The sequence below is a fragment of the Protomyctophum bolini genome, assembly GCF_963924005.1.
Source record: "Protomyctophum bolini genome assembly, chromosome: 5".
Taxonomy (NCBI): domain Eukaryota; kingdom Metazoa; phylum Chordata; class Actinopteri; order Myctophiformes; family Myctophidae; genus Protomyctophum; species Protomyctophum bolini.
In genome coordinates, this window is record NC_137866.1 from 8,660,681 (window position 1) to 8,682,641 (window position 21,961).

The window sequence follows — 21,961 nt, forward strand, 5'->3', positions numbered from 1 at the left end:
TTTGAACGTTTCCCATGCGGCAGCATCTCAAAGAGTCTGCGGTTGGGATGGCTTGGGTCCTTCATGATTCCACGAGCTTTGCTGACACAACGTTCGTCATACAGGGCTTCGATGGGGGGGAGATCACATCCGCTGATGCGTTCGGCTGTCCGCACAACCCTCTGCATTGCTTTGCGGTTGAGGTCGGTGCAGCTGCCATACCAGGCAGTTAAGCAGCCAGTCAGGATGCTCTCTGTGGTGCCTCTGTAGAAAGCTTTTAGGCCAGCTTTCTTAAGTCTCCTCAGGAAGATGGGAGATGTGCCATTGGTTGAGCATCGCATAACGATTGTGCCATGGGGGACACCCGTTGTTGCGACTGTAGGTCGCAGATTTATATGAAAACCTGCTAAACCTGTCAGTCTGTCCATCACACCTCGATATATGGTTGTCAGTCCATCGCATCACGCCTCGATGGCCTTGTCCTTGTGTGACATATGGCCGTCTCCATATATGAAGATCACGACACTGACCTTATCAAACCCTGGATAGCCATACATACATATTTGGAGCCAGCCAGCAAGTAGCAACTCTACATCTGACCTCAAACCCTTAGATGTCCATACAGTATATGGAGCTGACCTGTTTTGACATTCAAGATGTTGATCCTACCCCACCCGGGGAAGGATCTATATGGGCATTCCCAGACCTGTAGTTTTAGCGTGACCTCGCGCCCTCAGTGTGTCTTACTGGTATTTATGTAGCTGGTAGAGAGATGTCAGACATTGCACAATACTTGAGAGATACAATACTTGGACCTCTTAAGCTATGCCCGTGGCTTTTGTATGATAATAAGAGGATTGGCTGATTTTGGCTTTTTGATAACATATTTGAATATTATAACCGCATCTGGGGGTCTAATGCAAAAAACACATACATTGGCTTGTGATTCGCTGATCATTGGCCGAGCAAAGTACATATTGAAGATAAAAGTGAGGGTAGACAATAATCAGACGGAAAAGTGAGGACACAAATTGTGATAGGCTGGAATGAGATGATGTTGATGTATAATGATAAAAGCGCCCCTAACTTAAAACGGTGACACGGTGTGATTTGTCTTCCAATCTGTAGGCCTACAATAGTGTCCAGCCTTTTCTGTATGTGCACAAACTTTGTCCTACACAAGCATTAAATGCCATTGACAATGAATGGACAATTTTGAGTTTTGTAAACATTGATGACGACACATGAGGACGCAAATTCTGATTGGCTCGAATGAGATGATGTATGACTCACTTCACACGGGTGTGTTTTTGTGATGATATTGAATTTGCGAGACATGGCCAAAGCATTTCCGGGGGTCTCCACGTTGAGAACCCCTGATATAGACTGTTATCCTCTACAATAAAATGTCTACAGGTGTTTTCTTGATCCACAGATGCCTAACAACTTGAATCTGGGTAGTGGGGTCAGGGTGGGCTTGGGGCTCTAAAAGATAAGTCTTAATCCCTCCCTGACTCAAAGAGGCAAATTGATGACTTTGCATGTCTTTGGAAGCCTAGAAAAGCCCTTTACTCTGTTTATGGTTTCAATAATAATCTATGACTTACGGTAGGTAGATGATTAGCTGAGTGCATAAACGTTTTGACACAGTCTCAGTCGGATTCACATCTCGTTCCCACATCACGTGCCTCTAGAGGGCACCATTTAGCATGGAACATTGCATCGACTCCACCACTCAGTCCAGTAATAAACAAAGTATTGTATCAACGTTTTATATGTCATATGGGATTGTAGAGACACCCATGTACCTGTCAAACTACTTCAAGCTGTTCACAACACCAGAAGGAGCTCCACTAATCACGTCCAACCCAGATTTGGCTCAAACAAGGGATTGCATTCGTTCTCGTCCTATGCCACATAATGTGGAAGGCTCTAGCAACAGTCGTAAAGGAATGTGAATCCCTACTCTCCTTCAAAACCACTCTCAAGCGGTTTTTCACAAGCATTTACAGGTGGCTGCAATTTTAAACTGGTCCCAGTAAAAACTCAAAGCTGAATTTAGCATGAAGAAGGACCCCAATGGAATATAATAAGCCATAGGCTTTCTTGGGTTGAAATGAATCCTCTTAGCAGACCTTGTATTGAACTGTAGTAGGCCTACTTTCCTGTGCTTTTTTCTGCAAACTGTTAATAAAGTAGTCAGTCAGTCAGACCATCATCTGTATAAGAAGAGCTAAGAAGTGATGTGGCAGTGTCAAACTTGGCCTCTGACTTTGTCTCATTGCAGAATGAATAGCTAAATAGAGAATTTTGGCAAATTTTCTCCAAATAGTCTAGTCAATGTCCCCTCAAACATCACCACTCTGGATGGAGTAGCTATGGGCTGAGTTGTATAAATATCTTGGAATTTGGTTGGACAACAAGTTAAACTTCAAACACCACATTCATGCGGTGGCAAAAAAGCTTAAGTTAACACTGAGTTTCTTTTACAGAAGAAATGCAGAAAAGCTTTTTTTTTTTTTTATGTGTATCCCACGATTTTGCAACCCATTTTTTTGTCTATTATCTAATGTAATCCTGGGCGCTACACTTCCTTTGCCAACATGGAGGGGCAGCGGACTGACCTCATGCTTACTTCTATGCATGAGGAGTTCAAGCTGCTTCTTTCCACCTGACGGGAGAGTTTCCCCAGCCGGACGTAGCGTGTGGAAGGAACACGTTATTCCGACCTGTTCCTGCCCAGGCTGGCCAGGGGGAGGTAGTTGTTTAGAGACCACTGAGACCAGGATTACTGCATGTTTTTTGTGAGGTTACCTACCCTAAGAGACACAGGGAGAACATGCAAACTCCACACAGAAAGGCCCTTTTCCCAACCCCACCTAGGGTATGGGCACTAAATCCTGCTTTTCTAATGCTTCTCGCAAAAAGCTGGTTACAGGCCTCTTCCTGTCGCAGCTCGATTATGGCGATACTGTCTACCGTTTTGCTAGTTCCTCAACTCTGAGCAAACGTGACCCCTTGTTTCATGCTGCATTGAGGTTCATAACCAACTCCCCCTATAGGACTCTTCACTGTACTCTGTACACCCTAGTGGGTTGGTACTCCTTAATGTCTCGCAGGTTGCTACACACATAAAGCCATTCTTGGTAATCTCCCACTCTACATTTGTTCTAAATTTGAAGTTGTCCAAAACGCTCTCAACCTCAGATCAAATGCTTGGCTGCGGCATAGCATAGCGACATAGCCTGAGGAAAAAAAAGCTTTGCTTTTTTTGGACCCTGGTCTTGGAATGACCTACAGACCAGACTCAAACGGTCCTCTGTGATTCCCCTAGTGAGCTTTAAAAGGATTGCCATGAGCACACTTCCCAAACACTGCTCCTGCTTTGACGTATAGCAAATGTTGGTTCTCTTGCCTTTTAGTTTATTAGCAAATTTTGTTGCTTAGTTTTTATATAGGCCTATTGGCCTTTATTGGTTGCGTTATTAGACATTCCTGTTCTCCCCTTAAGCTTCTTCGGTATTAGGTACTGTAATTATGAGCGTTGCATGTTTGTCCTGTCATTGTCTTGTATTTATTGTTACTGGCAGAGCTGTGTGTCACTTATTTTGCCTCTTCTCTTGGCAAGTTCACAATGTGTTTTTTCACTGGTTAAATAAATGTTAAATAAAGAAAATAATAATCAAGCTTTTTAATGCCATTGACCGGCTAATTTTGACTTTAGGTCATTGTCCCCAATTTCATAGGATTCTTTCATGGGGACCATGATATGAAAACAGGCACGATGTTCCCAGATACTGCACATACCTCACATTTTCTTCTGTGACTCTTGCTCAGATGTGTAGACTACACTGTAGTGTAGGGCAACACTATATACTGTAGTCACTACAGTATATAGTGTTGCCCGGCAAGCCAATAGGGTCATCGATAGAAGATAATAGGCTACCGTTTGAGAAAATAGTTAGGCCTAGCACATATGACACTCTGATTCTGAGGATGGGACATCATTGAATTGAATTGACATCCCACTCTCACCCCCAAAGTGTGACGTAAGAGCAAAATGGATGGTTTTTCATATGATTAATTGATTCCAAAAATAATTTTAGATTCTCAAGTTGCCACACAAAAACTAATTATTTTATTATTATTTTTTACATTGGTGAGTGTGTGATTATTAATATTATTTTATATTCAGTGCCCGCCCCCTGCTGGTCAAGAAGGATAACAAGAATACCCATCCCTTTGCATGCAATAAAAACAGCAGTATAATAAAGTGACAATTGCATTTGGAAGACTGCTTTATTTACAGCCCACAGCGCTGGCATTGAATCTGTCACTTACAGAATGGCTTCACTCCTGGACCAGATAGTTCCTCACTGAAGTTATCATTATCCAACCATTTGTGATCTCTTATTGGCTAAAACATTGTTCACCTGCAAAACACTCACATATAGCAGTCCAGACATGAAGTCTGGGTCTGCTCTTATACATTGAAATCACATCATACACAGCCTAACAGTTTATGTGAACCGTAGACTGTACATGTGAACTATAGTAGCCTATTTAGAGGTAGAAATAACCACTTTTTGTTTTACTGTTTTTTAATTCTATTAATATTTTATTGCAACCTTTTATTTTCTTCTTGTTGCAATGTCGAGGAGCTTTGACTCTCATATTGTAATATAATGGGATTGGGATGTAACAACAACAACAACAACAACAACAAAGGATCAGTGATTTCCAGGGCCTCCAGGCAGATTCATGAAACGTACCACAATAAAGCCACTAGAGGGCACCATGGAGTCGAGAATGTTGAAAGCCCCCACCACTCGGCTCAACCGTTTCTCTTCTATCCACTTTTGATCTTGCAGTTAAAGGAGATTGTTATATTGCAGTTTTCAAGAAATAAGGCAAAACGAGATCTCACCCTAAAACGCTACCAAAATTATCCATAGGCACCCGGACCATTAGACCTACATGGATATATATTTTTGGTTTTTAAAAGTGTGATCAGATCACCATCTTTTGGGCTTCAAGTTTTTTCAAGTCATGGACCTCAGACTGCATGAGTTTTGGTCATTGGACATTGTCACATTGTCCCCCTTTCAAAATGATTCTGTCAAGATATCAACAAATATTTTGGTTTAAATGAACGTGTCTACTTTAGATTCACAGTGAGGTATGTGTAAAACATAATGGAATAATAGCACATCTTTGTCATCATAGTGTAATTAAAGCGCTCATCATTTGGCTGGACCGGGACCCCCAACCATGAAGCTTTGGGGGGGTTTTAGAGATTAAAATATGGCCATCCATCCCCATCATAAATGATAGCCTGCCCTATATCAGCAATTAAATTATTCAAATACCCTCCCTAATGGCTAACTGGCTGGTTTGTAAATGGTGAATAAAGCCAGGTTAACCATTTCTATACAAAGGTAATCATTACAGGTCACAAGAGGCCTGCATGGCTATTAAAAGAGGAACACATTCCAGATTCCTTTGAAATATTGAGCCAACATGGCTGATGCAGGAGCCCTAGTTGCAGTTCTCTTTTTCTCTCCTCCCAAACATCCCGGGCCAGCCTGAAATTTATGCTACGTCGACGCACGACGGTGTCGCGCGCACCAACAAAAAATAGCATTCATGCTCTCACAACCCAACTTCGCGGATGCGACCATAGGGATGCGACCGCGTTGTGAGGTTCGGCGCGCGACACCGCTGTACGAAATGAGAATGGGCCTGAAAACAGTGTTGCCAGATTTTGCGAGAGAAACAATAAGCAACCATGTCCAAGAAAACAAGCTCCAAAGAAGCGACTTGATTGATTGATTGTTGAAGTATTTCTATTAACAGTTTGCAGAATGGCTACATTTCACATGAAAAGCACAACTCAATACAAAGACTGTTGGAATGTGGACGACACACTGACAAAGCATTACACTTGTTTACAACAGGGTCCACCATTTTCAATTCATCAGAACATTTAGAGACGTACAAATATACACTTCTATATTTAAAAAAAACAGGAAATAATGTAAGGAATCATGTAAGGAGGTAAAAATGGAAAAGAAACATATACAGTAAGGGAAAGTAATTGACAAGAATTGAGAGAAATAAATATGAATTTATAATTTGGGGGGTGTTGTTGACATGAAATGTTTGAGTACCACTGGTTTAAACATTTAGTTAGCAAGCCTAAATAAGCAAGAAATATATTTACACGCTAACTTTTCAGAAGAACAAGCACAACGTAGCTCTTAATAGCCAGACATGGCAACACTGTCTGAAAAGCAGCATGAAATAGGAGAAAGGGAGGTGTGTTCGCGCGTGCGCACGGGCGTCCTGCCGCGTAGTTTTCCCATTTTTGTGTGGAGTTGAATTGGTGACGCCACGAGCTAGTCCCACACCACAGTCAGTCAATGTTGCCATGTCCGCTTATTATAGGCGACTTTGGGCTTGTTTTGCCTGTACAAGTTGTTTGTAAATATTTGTTTCCTAATGTTGTTTAAACCAGGGGTTCATTTTCAAGACAAGGACCCCCATCTCAAAACATTTTATGATATGGACCCCCATACAAGATTTGTGTTAAAAAAATGTTTAAAATATATTACTCAGAGACTGAGTCATTTTTAGAATTTATTCAAATATTTTCAAACCGCTTAAAGTTGAATGAGGGCGAACTGCTCGCTTCTTTGGGGCTTGTTTTCATAGACCTTGTTGCTTATTTCTCTCGCATAATCTGGCAACACTGCACAGTCAGTTCAGTGCTGCTGGAGTGGAGCTCCACAGATTGAACCGAACCATCCACACACACATGTATTGTAACCACCAGCAACAACCAACGGAGGTATCGGCGCTCCACAAAGGAGAAAAACGCTTTTTACTTTTTTATTTTTTTAAGTTTTTTGGCATGGACTAATTTTTAACAGAGCCGACAGTTCCAGCAAGGACTCGTCTAGGACTGGACGTTTTTTGTTGGTGGCATGGTTGTATAGTAGTGAGACAGAGAGACCTCATTACAGACAAGACAGAGGTTACACTGTGCCTGTGTGTGTGTGCATCATGTTTGAACGCCGATAATCAATTAGAAATAATACATGAGCGTGCAGCAGCACTGCCTATAGCCTCGTCGGGCTGTAGCCTTTTTTACGTGTTCATTTTATCTTGCATTTTTTATTGTTTTATTACAGAAGCTGCCTAGCCAAAGCGTCCACTAGTGTGCGTGGTTATACGGGTGCAATTCACCGACAATCGCACCCCACGGGCCAGGGGTTCGGATGTGGTGGTTGATTCGTATTGTTTGGTTTTAGAATTCCAGACAACTTTCCCTTTATACGTTTATAACGGCGGTGCCAACGGGCATTGCTCAGGAGATGGCAATGAGGTTGTTCTTCTTGGGATTTATACTCACGTTGGAGATAATATCTCCTGTTGGAGCAATCGAAGGTAAGAGCCCCCCGTGTTATTTTTTTTGCATTGTGATAGACTACTCGTGTAGTAGAGCGTGACCACTTTTGCAAAGCATCTCCCTCTCTGTGTGTATGTCAGTCAGTGTGTGTACTGTGTAGGCCTACATTCATCAGAGTTGGAACCAACAGCGCAAACAGGCTATATTTCACAACACAGTGCGCCAGACCAGCAGAGAGAGATCGATGATTCGTGATAAAAAAGATTTAATCAAGAGAAGGTGGGCTATTCCAGCCTACCCTATGGTAGCCTAATACATAGAAGCATAAGTAATAATCGACATGCATAGCATGCCGATTATTTTTCAAATGTGTAGCATATGCAATTTCACAGCGCTTGTGTTTTACCAGTCATAATAGGCCTATTCGAATGAAAGGCAATGATGTTGCCACACTAGGAATATTCAGCAGGTAAAAAGGCAATCGCAGGCATTTAAATGATCAGCCCCGTTTCCACAAAAGCGACATGGCTGCGACAAAAATATCAATATTGCCGCTCCATTGTGCAATATAAGAACACGATTCTTCCAACAATATTCTCTGTGTGACCATAGATGTCAATCGAAGAACACGTAGCCATTTAAATGCATGGGCTGGTTTGTTGTTCAGAAAATCGGAGGAGCACGCGTGAGTTGTCGTGAATCAAACCTGTGGAACATATTGTTGGGATCGGTTTTCATCGTTTGTTTTGACATACTTCACGGATGTGCAAACAGTTGCGTTTGGTTGTGCTGTACCCCTTAATGGCGAGGCTTGCCCCGACGTGCAGTGTCGGTAGCTGAAAAATCATAATTGTATCTCAACAGGCCGTGCACCTCCTCCCAGTGACAGCCAGCTAGCCAGGTACTGACTGATGATGGAAAGATCAATTGAATAGCGGCACCAGTACTCTCTTACCACATCGTGAGATTGGTTGTCTGATTTCAGTGGGGCTCCTTTAATCCCTGTCTCCTGATTAGATATTCCAAAGTATTCCAATTGGTGACCTGTTGAGTGAACATCAGCTTGTGTTTTTGGAGGGTGTAATAATGATATTGCAAATGATCCAACCTGTGCAGGCAGGCACGTCCTTTGGGTTTCAAGGAAAGCCCATCATGTTGTGTGTTAGTGCAATGTGAATTATTGATGTCATTATTCTAAACATCTTTGCCGAGATATTAAGAAAATATTGTGTGGGTGTTTCCACGCAGACTGTATCGGATGGAGAACCAAACACACTGCTCCTTTTCCAATTCCATATTTGTTGTGGTAAATAGAACATTACCACACTGACCTCGACAGTAAGAAACAGCAGTTTCTTTTACAGTATCAGTTATTTTATTTATATATTGTGTGTGTGTGTGTGTGCGTGTGTATGTATATATATATATATATATATATGTGTGTGTGTATGTCTGTTGTTAATGTAAATACATGTGCAGTGTTCAGAGTGAAATGCATACTGAACTCAGTAAGCTCCTCCCACCTCATCCATAACATCTGGAGAACCATAGGATCTGGACACAGGAAGACCATTAATCCAATGTGGATGTGACGGTGGGGGAGGGGCTAGCTAAAGGACTCGGTGTGGTGCGTGGGTGGCTGTGGGGGGGGGGGGGGGGGGCTAAAACAAAATAAACTTAACCAGGAATCAGCTCTGACTGCAGGCACTCTATATGGCACCGACAGACAAATGAGTTACCTCGTGGACAAGCAGAGCTATAAATGCCACACCGACTGGACTGGACGTATAGATCTCTTGCCAGCAACAATGCTGAATGTTGACGCAACTGTGGCTGCCGAGTGGCAGTGCCGCCCAATGACAGTGCTGGTCCCAAAGGGTGGACGTTTGGGCATGAACCGTGCAGGGTCAGCCTAGTACCAAACTGATAACGCTTGGATTTGTCAGGATCCAGTGACCACCACTGGGCCGCCGCCTGAACTCAGGGCCCAGAAAGTTTGGAAGAGACGGAGGCCAGGTGACTGTAGTACCGTGACTGTATTGTTGGTTGCAAATAGTTTGACAGGCTCGATTTGGCACATAAAAGCGGTTCAGGCTCATATAGGCCTCATATAGGCCTCTGGCCTGACAGCGTGTTCGAGTCCCGTTCATGATGGCCGTTGCTGCATGTCTCTCCCCTGTCTCTCACTCCCTCTTTCCTGTCAATATTTATCTATCGATAAAGGCAAAAAAGACAAAACACATTAAATAAATATAATAAATAATCCAAAGGCAAAATTGAGTAACAGCAACTTGGTGCCCACACAACATGGAAACACGTCATGAAGTGTACAGTTGTTATGACAAATGTGTGTCTGTGGTGTTGTTGGTGAACTTTAATATAAGCCACTTAACCACATATTACTCTTTATACTTTGCTGACCGGGGTCCCAGGACTACAATAAATCTACTAATATTTCCCTCCCCAGATCTTTGCCGAAATCTATAAACTCACATAGTCGCTTGTAGATCTGCTGTTTTCGCGGAATGTTCACCAGCAGAACAGGGGCAGACAGTAGACACTAGGGTTTAAGTGGTTAAAAAGCAGTTCAGGGATGTTGCATTAAATTATGGCTGAGCTGACATGCTGTACAATACATGATTGTAATCCCCATCAGAAAGTAGTGAATGCTTGGTGAAATGTGCAGATGTGGGTCAGAGGCTAAAGAGGTTGAATTCCTAAGGAGACTACAGTCTGTTTGAATGACCTTTTAATGGGACCTGGCTTTAGCTTACCTTAGAACTATCACTGGAAAACATCTGTTGGAAAAATGCAGCATCCTTCATACAAATTCAACAGATAATAGCACTTGGATTGCTCTCTCCAGCCATTACACGTGGTTACTTCTACTTGTGACCTAAGAACAGTTATTGTACAGACAGACAGTGCAGAAGCTGCTTATAGTCCATTAGATTAGGTGACTTGACACATATTCGCTTTGGGATAATTATCTATAATAAAAATCACACCCAGTGACCCATGTGAAGGGCCCGGGGTGCTCTTATCATCGTACATCATTATGACCTAACATGTCGATTTGCTCAGACATGTATGAATTTTCCATTCATTGTCAATGGGAATTTAATGTTTAAGTTTAAAATCTACACTAATAGCAGAATAAAACAAACAGGCAGTGGGTGTAACTTTAAATGTGGCATTTGAAGTAATGGAAATGAGATTGAATAGGACTTTGTTGTGGTCGTAATCGGCAGGCTTTTGTCATTTAACCTAAAGAATAATTATGCAATATCCAAAATCGATACCACCAGGCTCCAGAATCCTTGACCATGTAAAAAAGGATGCCGCTCTTCAGCACAGTATACTGAAGAGATGCATCATATTTTTACACTCTCTCTTCCTGCATTGTCGATTTAACTGAGATCACAAGCTGAAAACAGATTAGCATGAACGTCTTCAGTGTGGTTCCCCGCATGCAAAAGCATAACACCACAGATGAAAGAGTATTTTGTGATTGTGAATAGGATCATTAGGATGTACAGTATTGTGAAATGTGAATGATGTCTTCTGGTAGCTAGGTTTACATCACTGTTTACTCTGTTTAGCGCCTAAGATACCCAAATCTGTGGATTCACTGGATTGGCTTATTGAACAAAATTATGCAGTGTGGGTGAGTATTAATGCGGCTCTGTAAGATGCCCGTGGGTTGTTGCAGGCTATAAAAACTGTGGTTCTCTTCCTGTCTGATAGGAACATGTTACATTCTTCCTGGTGTGATGATGACTGTCTTTTTTTTGCCAGTCTTATGATGTTGCTTTGTTCATCTTAGGGTCCTTTGAACATGCCTTGCATGAAAAAGGTAAACCAACAACGCCACAAGTGCACGTTTGGGACATGAAATAAATAGATCTTCCATCTATGCATTTTTACAGGTAGAGTAAACAAGACAGTTCAAACATTGCAACCGGTTGCAACATTTGCCTCACACCATGCACGGCTGTGTGAATGCTGGCTTTTTGACATCTTTTGCCTTTGTGATGGTGAACTCACCCTCACGCCTCGGGCTGGCCTCGAAAGATGGTCTGCACTCTAGGGACTTAAAAAAAATAAAACTGCTATTCCTCTCATGGCAATCTTAGATCCATATCCAGCGCACACTCCAGCGCATGCATGCATGTGCAGCAGTGCCTGTAGCCCAAAAGCCTAATATCTCCCTTGGCCACGAGGAAAGTGGGGATTCCCTTGTGGCTGAGGCGGTAGGCTAAATGTTTTGTTTCTCATGCGAGAGACCTGGGTTTGATTCCGGTGGTTACACTTGGGAAAATCTAACGGGTTACTGGGAGAATTGAACACATAAAGACCCCTCAGTGGCTTTTACACCTGGCCAGAGGAGAGAAGAAAATATATGGATGTAGATAAGATTTCAATTTCATGGATTGCTGCCTCGTGCCAAACCTGTCTACTTTTATCATATTCAGTCATTGCACTTTCAACCTGAGGCTGTTGCCTGTGAATGCTGCATCAACATGTTGCTACTTACTGTAGCTGTTTGTTTCATAGATCATCGTTTCCCAATCAGTGGGTCGGGACCCATGTTTGTGTTGCAGACCAATTTTTAAGGGTCACGTTTTCCATTTTTTCCAGGTCGCGACCCCCAAAAAGATAATATTTGAACTGTAGACCACCCACCCTGATAAGCTCTTGAAGAGTCGAGGTTCCACATATTGTGAAAATAGCAGATATATATATATCTGCTATATGTTGATCTAAGATTGACATGAGAGGAAGAGCAGTTTTTTTTTAAAGTCCCTAGAGTGCAGACAATATTTCGTGGCCAGCGTGAGGGTGAGGAGTTCAGCATCAATGATGCACAAAGGCAAAAGATGTCAAAAAGCCAGCATTCACACAGCCGTGCATGGTGTGTGAGGCAAATGTTGCAACCTGTTGCAATGTTTGAACTGTCTTGTTTACTCTACCTGTAAAAATGCATAGATGGAAGATCCATTTATTTCATGTCCCAAACGTGCACTTGTGGCGTTGTTGGTTTACCTTTTTCATGCAAGGCATGTTCAAAGGACCCTAAGATGAACAAAGCAACATCATAAGACTGGCAAAAAAAAGACAGTCATCATCACACCAGGAAGAATGTAACATCTTCCTATCAGACAGGAAGAGAACCACAGTTTATATACAACAAGCCTCATGTTGCAAGGCATTGTGGCACTGTAGATCGGATATTTTACCAATTTGGCCTTTTTGCATTGTTTAACCAGTTTTTATAGTATAGTTTAGTAATAGTTTGTTGATTATGGTGCAGTAATGGTCTTTTCTTTTTTTGTTTTATGTATTAAAGACACAGGTAGTATCCTTAGTTAAATTGTCACTTCACTCACTGTCATCTGGGGACCCCCCCCCCCCAGGTGACAGTGTAGGCCAGGATGTAGGCCAGTGTGTTTTTTATAACATATTACCTTGAATGAGTATTCCCTAAAGTTGAAATTCTGAATTAATAAGAGGTTACTTTGACCAATCTTCTGTATAGAATATGGTCATACAATAGGTTCTCATTCGCTCTTCTAATGAGAAAGTCCGACCCCTGTGTTCGGGTAGGAACCACTGCCCAAGTGGGAGTTCCGCTGGAGCTCAACATGTTGTCACCCGTGCGGGTGACCTAGGTTTGAATCCCAGCAACTACATGAATCTTATGGATGCAGCTTTAATTTTGCAATTAAATTGCCATTAGAATTCAGTGATGGCACACATAGACTGGGAAATACATGTAAAGAAAGATCTTTTGTTTTTATGTTTTTGTGTTTGACACATTGAAGATTTAGGGTCTTGCCACTGAACAAAGAGGTGGTCTATTAAGATGTGAACTGCATGACAACTCATTTATGCATTGTTTATGGTTCATTCCAGGCAATTATTGAGCCACACACATTCCAGCCTTCTGCTGGCTTTGAAGTACGTAAATGTAATGAGTGGTGCAGAACGGATACACAGATCCGCTCTCATTCACAGTGATCTTTCTTTCTGAACTGTTTTGTCCTTAAAGTGGGGGCCTGCGACCCACTGGAACCCCATCAAGGACCCTTGAGGCTAAATGAGCAACAGTTTAATTTCACCATTATTCACTAGCCAAACGTTAGCCCAGTGAGAGAGTGTAATGTATAATTAACAATGACTTCAGATCAACTACTGTACGTTTCTATAGAGAAATTAAACGTAAATAAACAAATTAACTTCAAACCAAAATAAATAATGGAAGTTAAAAGACATAGGGCTGTATTTTGCGTGTCTTAAGTAAGTACAAAATCTAATATAACAACAACAATCTTCTTTTTTTGGGGGCCCCTGGCAGCGGGCACTATTGATTTGGGGTTCTTTTATATGCAAATGTTTGAGAACCACTTGTTTAGTGACATTCTCCTTCCTCATTTTTTACCATCTTTGTTTTTGTGTCCTAATTTCAGAGAACAGGAGTAAAGCAAGCGGAAGATTTATGGCCATGATGTTGGCAACTTTCAATGAATGCCTCCATTTACATTGTTGTCCGGCCTTCATTTTGTGGCTCCCATTTTCTATTTTTAACCGCATCAAAGTATGTACAGTTCTGAGTTAGGATTTTACTGTGTAAAGAGAGGGCAAAACTGGACATGGCAGAGGAACTCCTAGCATTAATCTCTGTTAATCAATCTCATTCTCTCACTCTCACCGTTAACCCTGCTCTCCGTGGGCTTTTATGGCTGACTGTGTCCTGTGACGGCATGCAGAGCCTCATCGAGTTACCTCAGAGGTCACTTCTGGACCCCTTTGTTGTCCTATGACACAAAAAGGCCTTCGGGGCACGACGGGAGGACACTAACTGCCTCTAAAGTGCAGCTGTTGTTTGTATGCATGTTCAGCCACTTTGAAAATGACTTTTGTGGATTAGAAGTTGATTGGCCTGAACCTAGATGTTGCGTGTGTCCTGTAAGCCGGTCAACTGTGTTGATACTGGGCCAGTGGGTTGGCCTGCACAAAGCTAAGTGGTTGTTTCCATTGGACAGTGCTGCCATTGAATGAGTAGTGATTCAGCAGTGGCCACAGCAGTGCTTAGGGCGGGTGATAGGATAGGACTTTTGGCCTATAATATTCCTATAATATTGTACTTGTGTTGTACTTGTTTTTTCCTCCGCCACTTACAACCTGGTGTCCCTATTTTGGGCAAGCCATAGGTGGACATTTAGGGAAAAAAAGATCATGATCATGAAATTATGATGAGCCTAAATCAGACTCTCTTGTCTTCACTTACCAGTAGTAAAACAACTGCTCCCTATTAGAGCTTGTAGATCGGCTATCCAGTTTGCTGTTCAACACTGTGTTGTACAATGAAGTGTAAAATAGGGATTAAACAGTTAATGATGAGTCTAAATGGAACTATTTTCACTTATCTGTAATACTGTGATTGCCTGTAGAATTATTTTAAATTCAAAGTACTCTGCCTCTAGTTAGAGAGAGAGAAAAATAAATCCTTCCTTTTGAATAATTAATGCACCACAAACATCCAGGAATAACCAGAAGTTCCTCTGCCCTCATTCTCTTCCTCTTCTTGGTCATTGTTTGGCTTTAGTTGTTACTTATAAAGCTGGGGTTCTTGCTTTGAAATCTTACTAAACAAGAGCACAGAGAAATCATTTCAAACTTGACCTCAGGGGTCTAATTACATACTGCGGTTGACTTGCTGTTTTCTTTTTATTTTATTTTCAGTCCTTTTTTTCCCCCTTCTCAGTCCATGGAACACTCTGGAAGACCCAAGTTCCACAACACACTGTAGGATCAGTGAGTACTGAAGAGAGGGGTGATGGGTGATGAGAAACAGCCCTGGTCTTTGCGTTTGCAGTGGTGGTTCTTTTCCACCTCCCTGTCACCCCAGTGAACGCCCCACGCACACCGAGACCCACAAGGCCCATTTATTTATTCAAGACCCCTTTTTTTCAGATTCCCATTTGTACCCTTATCTTTTTAAACTGCATTTAATAGAATCCATGCTCTGTCGCTCTGCCTGGAAATTATTCACAAGGGGATGGGATTGGTTGGAGCACACTGAGATTCCACTTTGATGAGCTCAGTGTTAGAGGCATGCATGTGAAACAAATGTAGTTTTCACATTTATATCTGCTTGGCAAACAGTTTGGCGGTGGTGTTGTGTTCCAGTTCTCTTTTAAAGATTTTATTTTATTTTATTGTAATTAGTGTTCCATAGTAGTCCATACTGTATCTGTGCTTGGAGGAAAGTTGACACTTCCATCATGGCACATTTTAAATGAATTAAAATGTATTGCAACAGAAGAGTCGGGACAGCCAATTCAATCTTCATTGAATGAAAAACCCTTTAACTGTAAGAGTGCAATTAACACACATGTTGCATAAGTACAACATTTACTTTCACTTCATTTTTACGCTTGGAAACCAAAGCGCCCTTTTTGCTTTCCTTTAAAAATCCGGTTCTACTCTTCTTCTTCGAGTGAGTATCTACTTGAGGTGAAATTCGACACATGAAATCAATTAGAAGGTGCTGGAATGTGCCTGCGTGGGTCTGGAGTTGATTTGTGGAGCAAGGGATGGTCATGTTGTGAGAGGGAACGGGAGTGAAAGTGGGTCAGTGGTGTGGTCTGTTCTACAGCTGGCCATGATGTCTGACTGCGTGGAGAGACTTCCATCACTCGGCTGACTGCCTCTGACTGGAGACTTCCATCACCAGGCGGGTTGCCTTCTTAACCCATTCTGAACGGGAACCCATTTTGGTGTTAGCATCATGTTATGCTTTAGCTAGTGAAAAATAGCAGATCTACAAGCTCATAGCGCGCCACCGAGTGGCGCGCTACGAGCTTGTAGGTCTGCTATTTTTGGAAAAATCGAAGAATTGACTGACATTTTTTTAGAATCTGATCTCAGGTCAGAATGGGTTAATCAGACCAGTGGTGTGTCCAGTGGAAACCTCGTATGAATCTGATCTCAGGTCAGAATGGGTTAAGAATTCACTAGTATATTCACACGACAGCCATTTGGCTCTCACGTCATGCCACCCCACCCCCCCCCCGCCCTTTGGGTTATTGACCATTGATATGGTCAATATTGTATCCATATCGAATAGTTATCGTCTGGCATTTCCAATATTGTATGCTAATATGGTGATATGGTATACTGTAAAGTGTTGTCTTTTCCTTGTTTTAATCTCTACAGTATTTTATACAACATTTTTTTGTTAAAAGATATTTTTGGGCCTTTTTGCCTTTATTGATAGTTGTACGGTAGGTAGACAGGGAGGAAAAGAGACACAACAACGTTTGTCTGGATCGGGACTCGAACCAACAACACACTATCATGCTTGGCCTGGACCGCTAAGCGGGCCCAGGCCAATTTTTATTTTATTTTGTAAGGGCAGATAAAGCATATTATTATCCTCACAATATCATTAGAGGCATTTGCCTATTTGGTCAAAGATATTGTGATATTGGATTTTGTCCAAATTGTTCAGCCCTAGTGTGACTCACTCTGTCCATATTTGTCTCTCACATATACTGTACATCTCCTCCCAATTAGTCTTCTGTCCTCTACAACGGCACGTTACTTCTGAAAGTGATGCACGTTTGCCAAAGCCGTTTGGCTAACTGCACCATGTGGAATCTAGCTTCTGAACGAGCCGTGGCACTGATGTGGGCCTGGATGGCCACTGATAACAGTAGCCTCCTATGACCCAGTGGGCCAGACGTGCGAAAAGGCTCCTGAGCTTCTCAGGTATTTCTTGGACAAATATTATGACCATTTCTAAAAAAGAGAGGGACAGCCTTCGTGCATTCCCCGGCTTCCAGTTGATCTGGAGAGTGCTTCGGCATTCATATTTAATGTCTACACTAACGCCTGCCACTGAAAGTATTCAAAATGAAATCCACAGCCAGCACGGGATGCTGTATAACTTCTTAACCCATTCTGACCTGAGATCAGATTCATACGAGGTTTCCACTGGACACACACTGGTCTGATGAACCCATTCTGACCTGAGATCAGATTCTAAAAAATGTTAGTCGTTCTTCGATTTTTCAAAAATAGCAGACCTACAAGCTCGTAGCGCGCCACTCGGTGGCGCGCTATGAGCTTGTAGATCTGCTATTTTTCAATAGCTAAAGCACGACATCATGCTAAACACCAAAATGGGTTCCCGTTCAGAATGGGTTAAAAGAGCAAGGAAATGTGATATTACTGGAAATCCCTACAGATGGGAGTTGGTTTGAAAACACTATCGGGGTGTTCTTTTTTTTTATGTAAAAACAAGAACAATGGATCTATTTCCAGTAGGAAGTGCATTGAACGGTACCTGCTGTTCGAACTTTAGTCAGGCAAGATGAGCTTGTTCTGTACCAAGAACCAAATTGGTCATGGAATAATTTGCAGCTTAAAACTAAAAAACTGGAACACCTTATTTTTATTTCATTGCCAGATTTTATGGTGGATAATGGACACGCTGTCCATGTCCTGCTCATGCTTTTGAACCCTGTCCTGTACTAATGTACTACTGTACTGTTGCATGTTTTTAATTGTTTTCTTTCTTTCTTTCTTTCTTTCTTTCTTTCTTTCTTTTCTACGTCTTGTCATAGCACTATAATCGAGCCACGGTGTAGCTCTAGTCTAGTAAGAAGTGGTGTAGTTGCACTGGCAGTGTTGTGAAGGAAACGTACCCGTGCATGAAGTTACCCATATAGGGGAGGGGTTGCTCCATGTGTGTGTGTGTCACTGGTTTTGTCTGAGGAGACTAAATAAAGGGCCTTCTTCATTCCCCTCACTCATAGGTGAAATGGACATAAATGGAACAACATCCTAGACCTTAGCCTGATTTGGACCTTCCAAAAATTGTCAGCATTTTGGCAGCGCCTTTGGAAAAAAAGCGAGTTTGCAGACTGAATTAACAATTCACATCTCTGTTTGAGATATTTCAGAGGGCTTTGAAAGGGGACTGCTGAGAGGGGGGGAAGGATGCCAATCCCCCCCGCCCCCCGCCCCCCCCCCCCCCCCCCCCCCCAAACCCTGCTCCCCGCCTCCAACCCCCTCCTCCCCCCCGCCACAACCGCCAATTAGGCTCAGAGGTTCTCCCCTCTGTGGTCACTTCATGCTGGTGTGTAGAGCTATGATAAAATTAGAACCCACAATGTTTTATTTCCAGTTTTATGCCCAGTCATGGGGAACAACTGGTTCAGCCCAGCTGCTTCGCACACTGGGACCCAGGGAGAGAGCGGAGGGAATGCCGATGCACAAGTGGCCTGTTTGCAGACTTCAGTACCGTCTCTCATGGACAGGGTGGCTCATGGCTGGGTCACTGTGCGGCTAGTGTTGGCCTATCTGCGTTGTTGTTTGGGCAGGATTAAATGGCCACATACATATAAGCACGAGCAAACGTGGTGTATTTAGAGTCATGTGAAGTGGAACCATAGGACTTTGGTATGCGAAAAGGAAGTAAAGCTAGCAGGCTGGCTTAAAGCCTGATTTAGTAGTATAGATTTATACACATGTGAATTATCCATGAGGCCTGGGCAACTGACTGGTGCTACCCTCTCTGTCTCGTTCAGGGTTTGGGTGTGTGTGCATATTGACGAAATCGAGTCAGTTTCTGGTCTCAATCGATTCTTGTATTGCTCTTCTTAATGTGCACTCCCTTTTTTATCTCAGATGTTACCCTCTGTCTGGCCCTTTTTCAAGTTCAACACAGACTCGTTTTGCTGTCTCTTTCTTTTACATGTTTTGTTCAAACGTAACACTCCTTAAAATCCTCAACTTCATTTTCTACGGCTTTGGCCCCAAAACTATCAAATGTAGGAGAGTGAGTGCAAAAGAGTTGCATTTTATAACCCTCTCTTGTCTTTTGGGTCTTCTCAAATATCCTGCCGTTGTTGTTGGGTGTTAAAAAAAAAAGAAAAAAAAGAAGCACTGCGATTTGATCCACAGCAGCAACAACCCCCTTAGCTTGTTGTAAATGTATTTATTTAGAACCTGACACCCACCGCTCATAAGTGCTTTCGCTCACCCATACACTTTGACTGTCACACCGAGAAGCCTGGGCTCTAAATCCCTTAGTTTGACAGTTTACAGGAACGTGACCGCAATGATACCGCTTACCCTCCTCTCCTGCTCTCTTGTGATTTCAGTCACATCGCAGCAGCCCTCCTGTGCTGCCTGCACGCCGTCCAATGTTGCCAGTCTGCTCATTATAAGCGACTTTGGGCTTCGTTTTCTGTAACGTTGCTTGTAAATCTAAATATTGGTAGTTGCAGGGTTTTTTGGGCTTGTTTCTAAACTGTACTTGCTTATTTTCGGGGTTGTTACCCGATGTTGTTTAAACCAGTGATTCTCACACATTTTCATGCCAATGAGTCAAGGACCCCCAGATTAATTTGTCCAAGGACTCTGCATCTAAAATATTTTGTGCCGAGTAGCCCCATACCAGATTTGTGTTGTTAAAATGTTTCATAAATATTCCACATTTTGTCACCAGATTTATTTTTGAAAATGTGACTCGTTGTGAGCTTGTAGATCGGACATTTTCAAATAGCCAATGTGGTTTAACGTGATCTTGTAGCCTAGTCGCTTCTTTTGGGCTTGTTTTCATAGACCTGGCTGCTTATTTCTGAATTCTCTCACACAATCTGGCAACACAGCCGCCGTCCCTCCCTTCCCCCAAACACTCCTCCGACTCGCTGCCAATATACGGAGGGAGGCAAGTCATCCAGGGTAGGAGAGGGCTCAGGCCCTGCAGAGAATCACAATGAGAACCATGATCAGTACAGTCCTTTCCAGAACATTGCTGTAACACTGTTACAGTAACAACTAGGCCTTTAGTCACAGTAAACATCCTGTAAAGTTTATCACGAAGATCATGCATGTTTAACTGCTTATGACGTAACGTTACGTAACGTTATCATACTCCGTCTGATAAGCTTTATTATTGATATCAAACCGGATCGCTGATTTCTATTTTTTTATTATTTTTTGGCTTGGCCTTTCCTCCTTTAGCGATCCTAGACCGGGTTGCGCTACCGTCCACCTCCCATTATACAGGCTGACTAAAAAGCTGAATAACTCCTAATCTACGGAGCTCTCTGGTTTGGATAAAATGTGCGATGTTCGGTGATTATCCGGTGGTTTAGATGGAAACATTGGCTTTCTAGAGCAAGGATGGCTTCATTTTAGCTAGCATTGATGCTATTTATTTAGCAATAAGATGGACGCTCCAAACAGGATGTCAGACCCAGTGTGTTCTGAAATATGCAAAAATGCATTGAAATAGGCTCGGCAGTCTGTGGTTGGCTCTGCGTACAGCAGGTGGCAGCATACGGGTTAAAGAAAACCCGTCCATAGAAAAGTCCATAGACTTGGCTGCTATGTACTGTTTTTTGTTGGGTTTTTTTTGGGGGGGGAGGGGGTTCTATAGCGTAGATTCTGTCTGAACACAAACATTAAATGCCATCGACAATGAATGGAGAATTTAATGTGCCTGAGGAAATCGGCTGCCTGTCGGTGTGTCTGTGGAGGCCCTTGGCCAATAAGGGACCACTATTATTAGTGATGTAACTTAAGGTATGCCCCTCACTTCACATGGGTGTGATGTTTGAGCAGCTTTTGTCCCCAAACTCTCAATATTTGCCATTGACATTGAAAGGAGAAATTAGGTCAAATGTCTGCCAAATATGACGTAAATCTAACCAACCAATCAATTCAGTTGTTCATGAGATGATGTTTGATGATGTATAATAAGAGCGCCCCTCACTTCACACAGGTGTGATTTGTATTATATAAGGAGGTGTACAATGGTGTTTTTATTTGGACACCATTTTAGTATCCCTGGTTTGCCTGATGGGTGGTGGTGATCACCTGAACTGAAGCCGCACCCACAGCTGTTGTTGTATGATAAAGGGGGAAGGGTTAGGGGAGGGGGTGATATTATGATGTCACTATATCACTGTTTTTTTCAATGGCACGTTTGACTGTCAAGGTTTCAGCCTCCAGGAAGAAACCCTAAATACAAGACATCATTGCACATAACAACCACACCAAGGGGTCTAATGAAGTACTGTCGCCTAATAAACACATGAAAAACTGGAAACAAAATCACGGCACTATATCTTTAAGCCAGGTTGTCCGGGGTAACCACCCAGGGGTCTATACTTGTTCCCCTTTTCCTTCTAATCTACACCAATTCTTGTGTAGCTGTTTCTTGTGTATTGTTTTCTGCCAAATATTCACCTATTATTATGACGTGCCCAGGGGGACACTATAGGGTTCACGCGGTTAAATGCAAACGGCTCACATTTATTAATTTGGCAGCCTACTTTCGTTCCTCTTCAGGTCAGGAGACAATGTTTCATATCTTGTTACAGAGAGGAATTTCATAATTGCGTTGTGGTTTGTAGTAGTGGTACATTTACAGTTAAACTCTAAATAGGATGGGATAGACTTTATTGGCCCTAGGGGAAATTTGTCATGGACCCAAGTAACTGCTGTTAACCCATTCTGAACGGGAACCCATTTTGGTGTTAGCATCAT

General features: G+C 42.4%; 1 protein-coding gene across 1 annotated transcript in view; it reads left to right on the forward strand.

Moving 5' to 3' along the window:
- The first annotated feature begins 6,787 nt into the window (after nucleotides 1-6,787).
- The window catches only part of lrp1ab (low density lipoprotein receptor-related protein 1Ab), a 180,346-nt gene continuing 165,172 nt past the window's right edge, over nucleotides 6,788-21,961 (forward strand). The window contains exon 1 of the mRNA XM_080764626.1: nucleotides 6,788-7,428. Within this exon, the coding sequence (XP_080620752.1) occupies nucleotides 7,356-7,428 (73 nt within the window). The 5' untranslated portion in view covers nucleotides 6,788-7,355. The remainder of the gene's footprint in view (nucleotides 7,429-21,961) is intronic.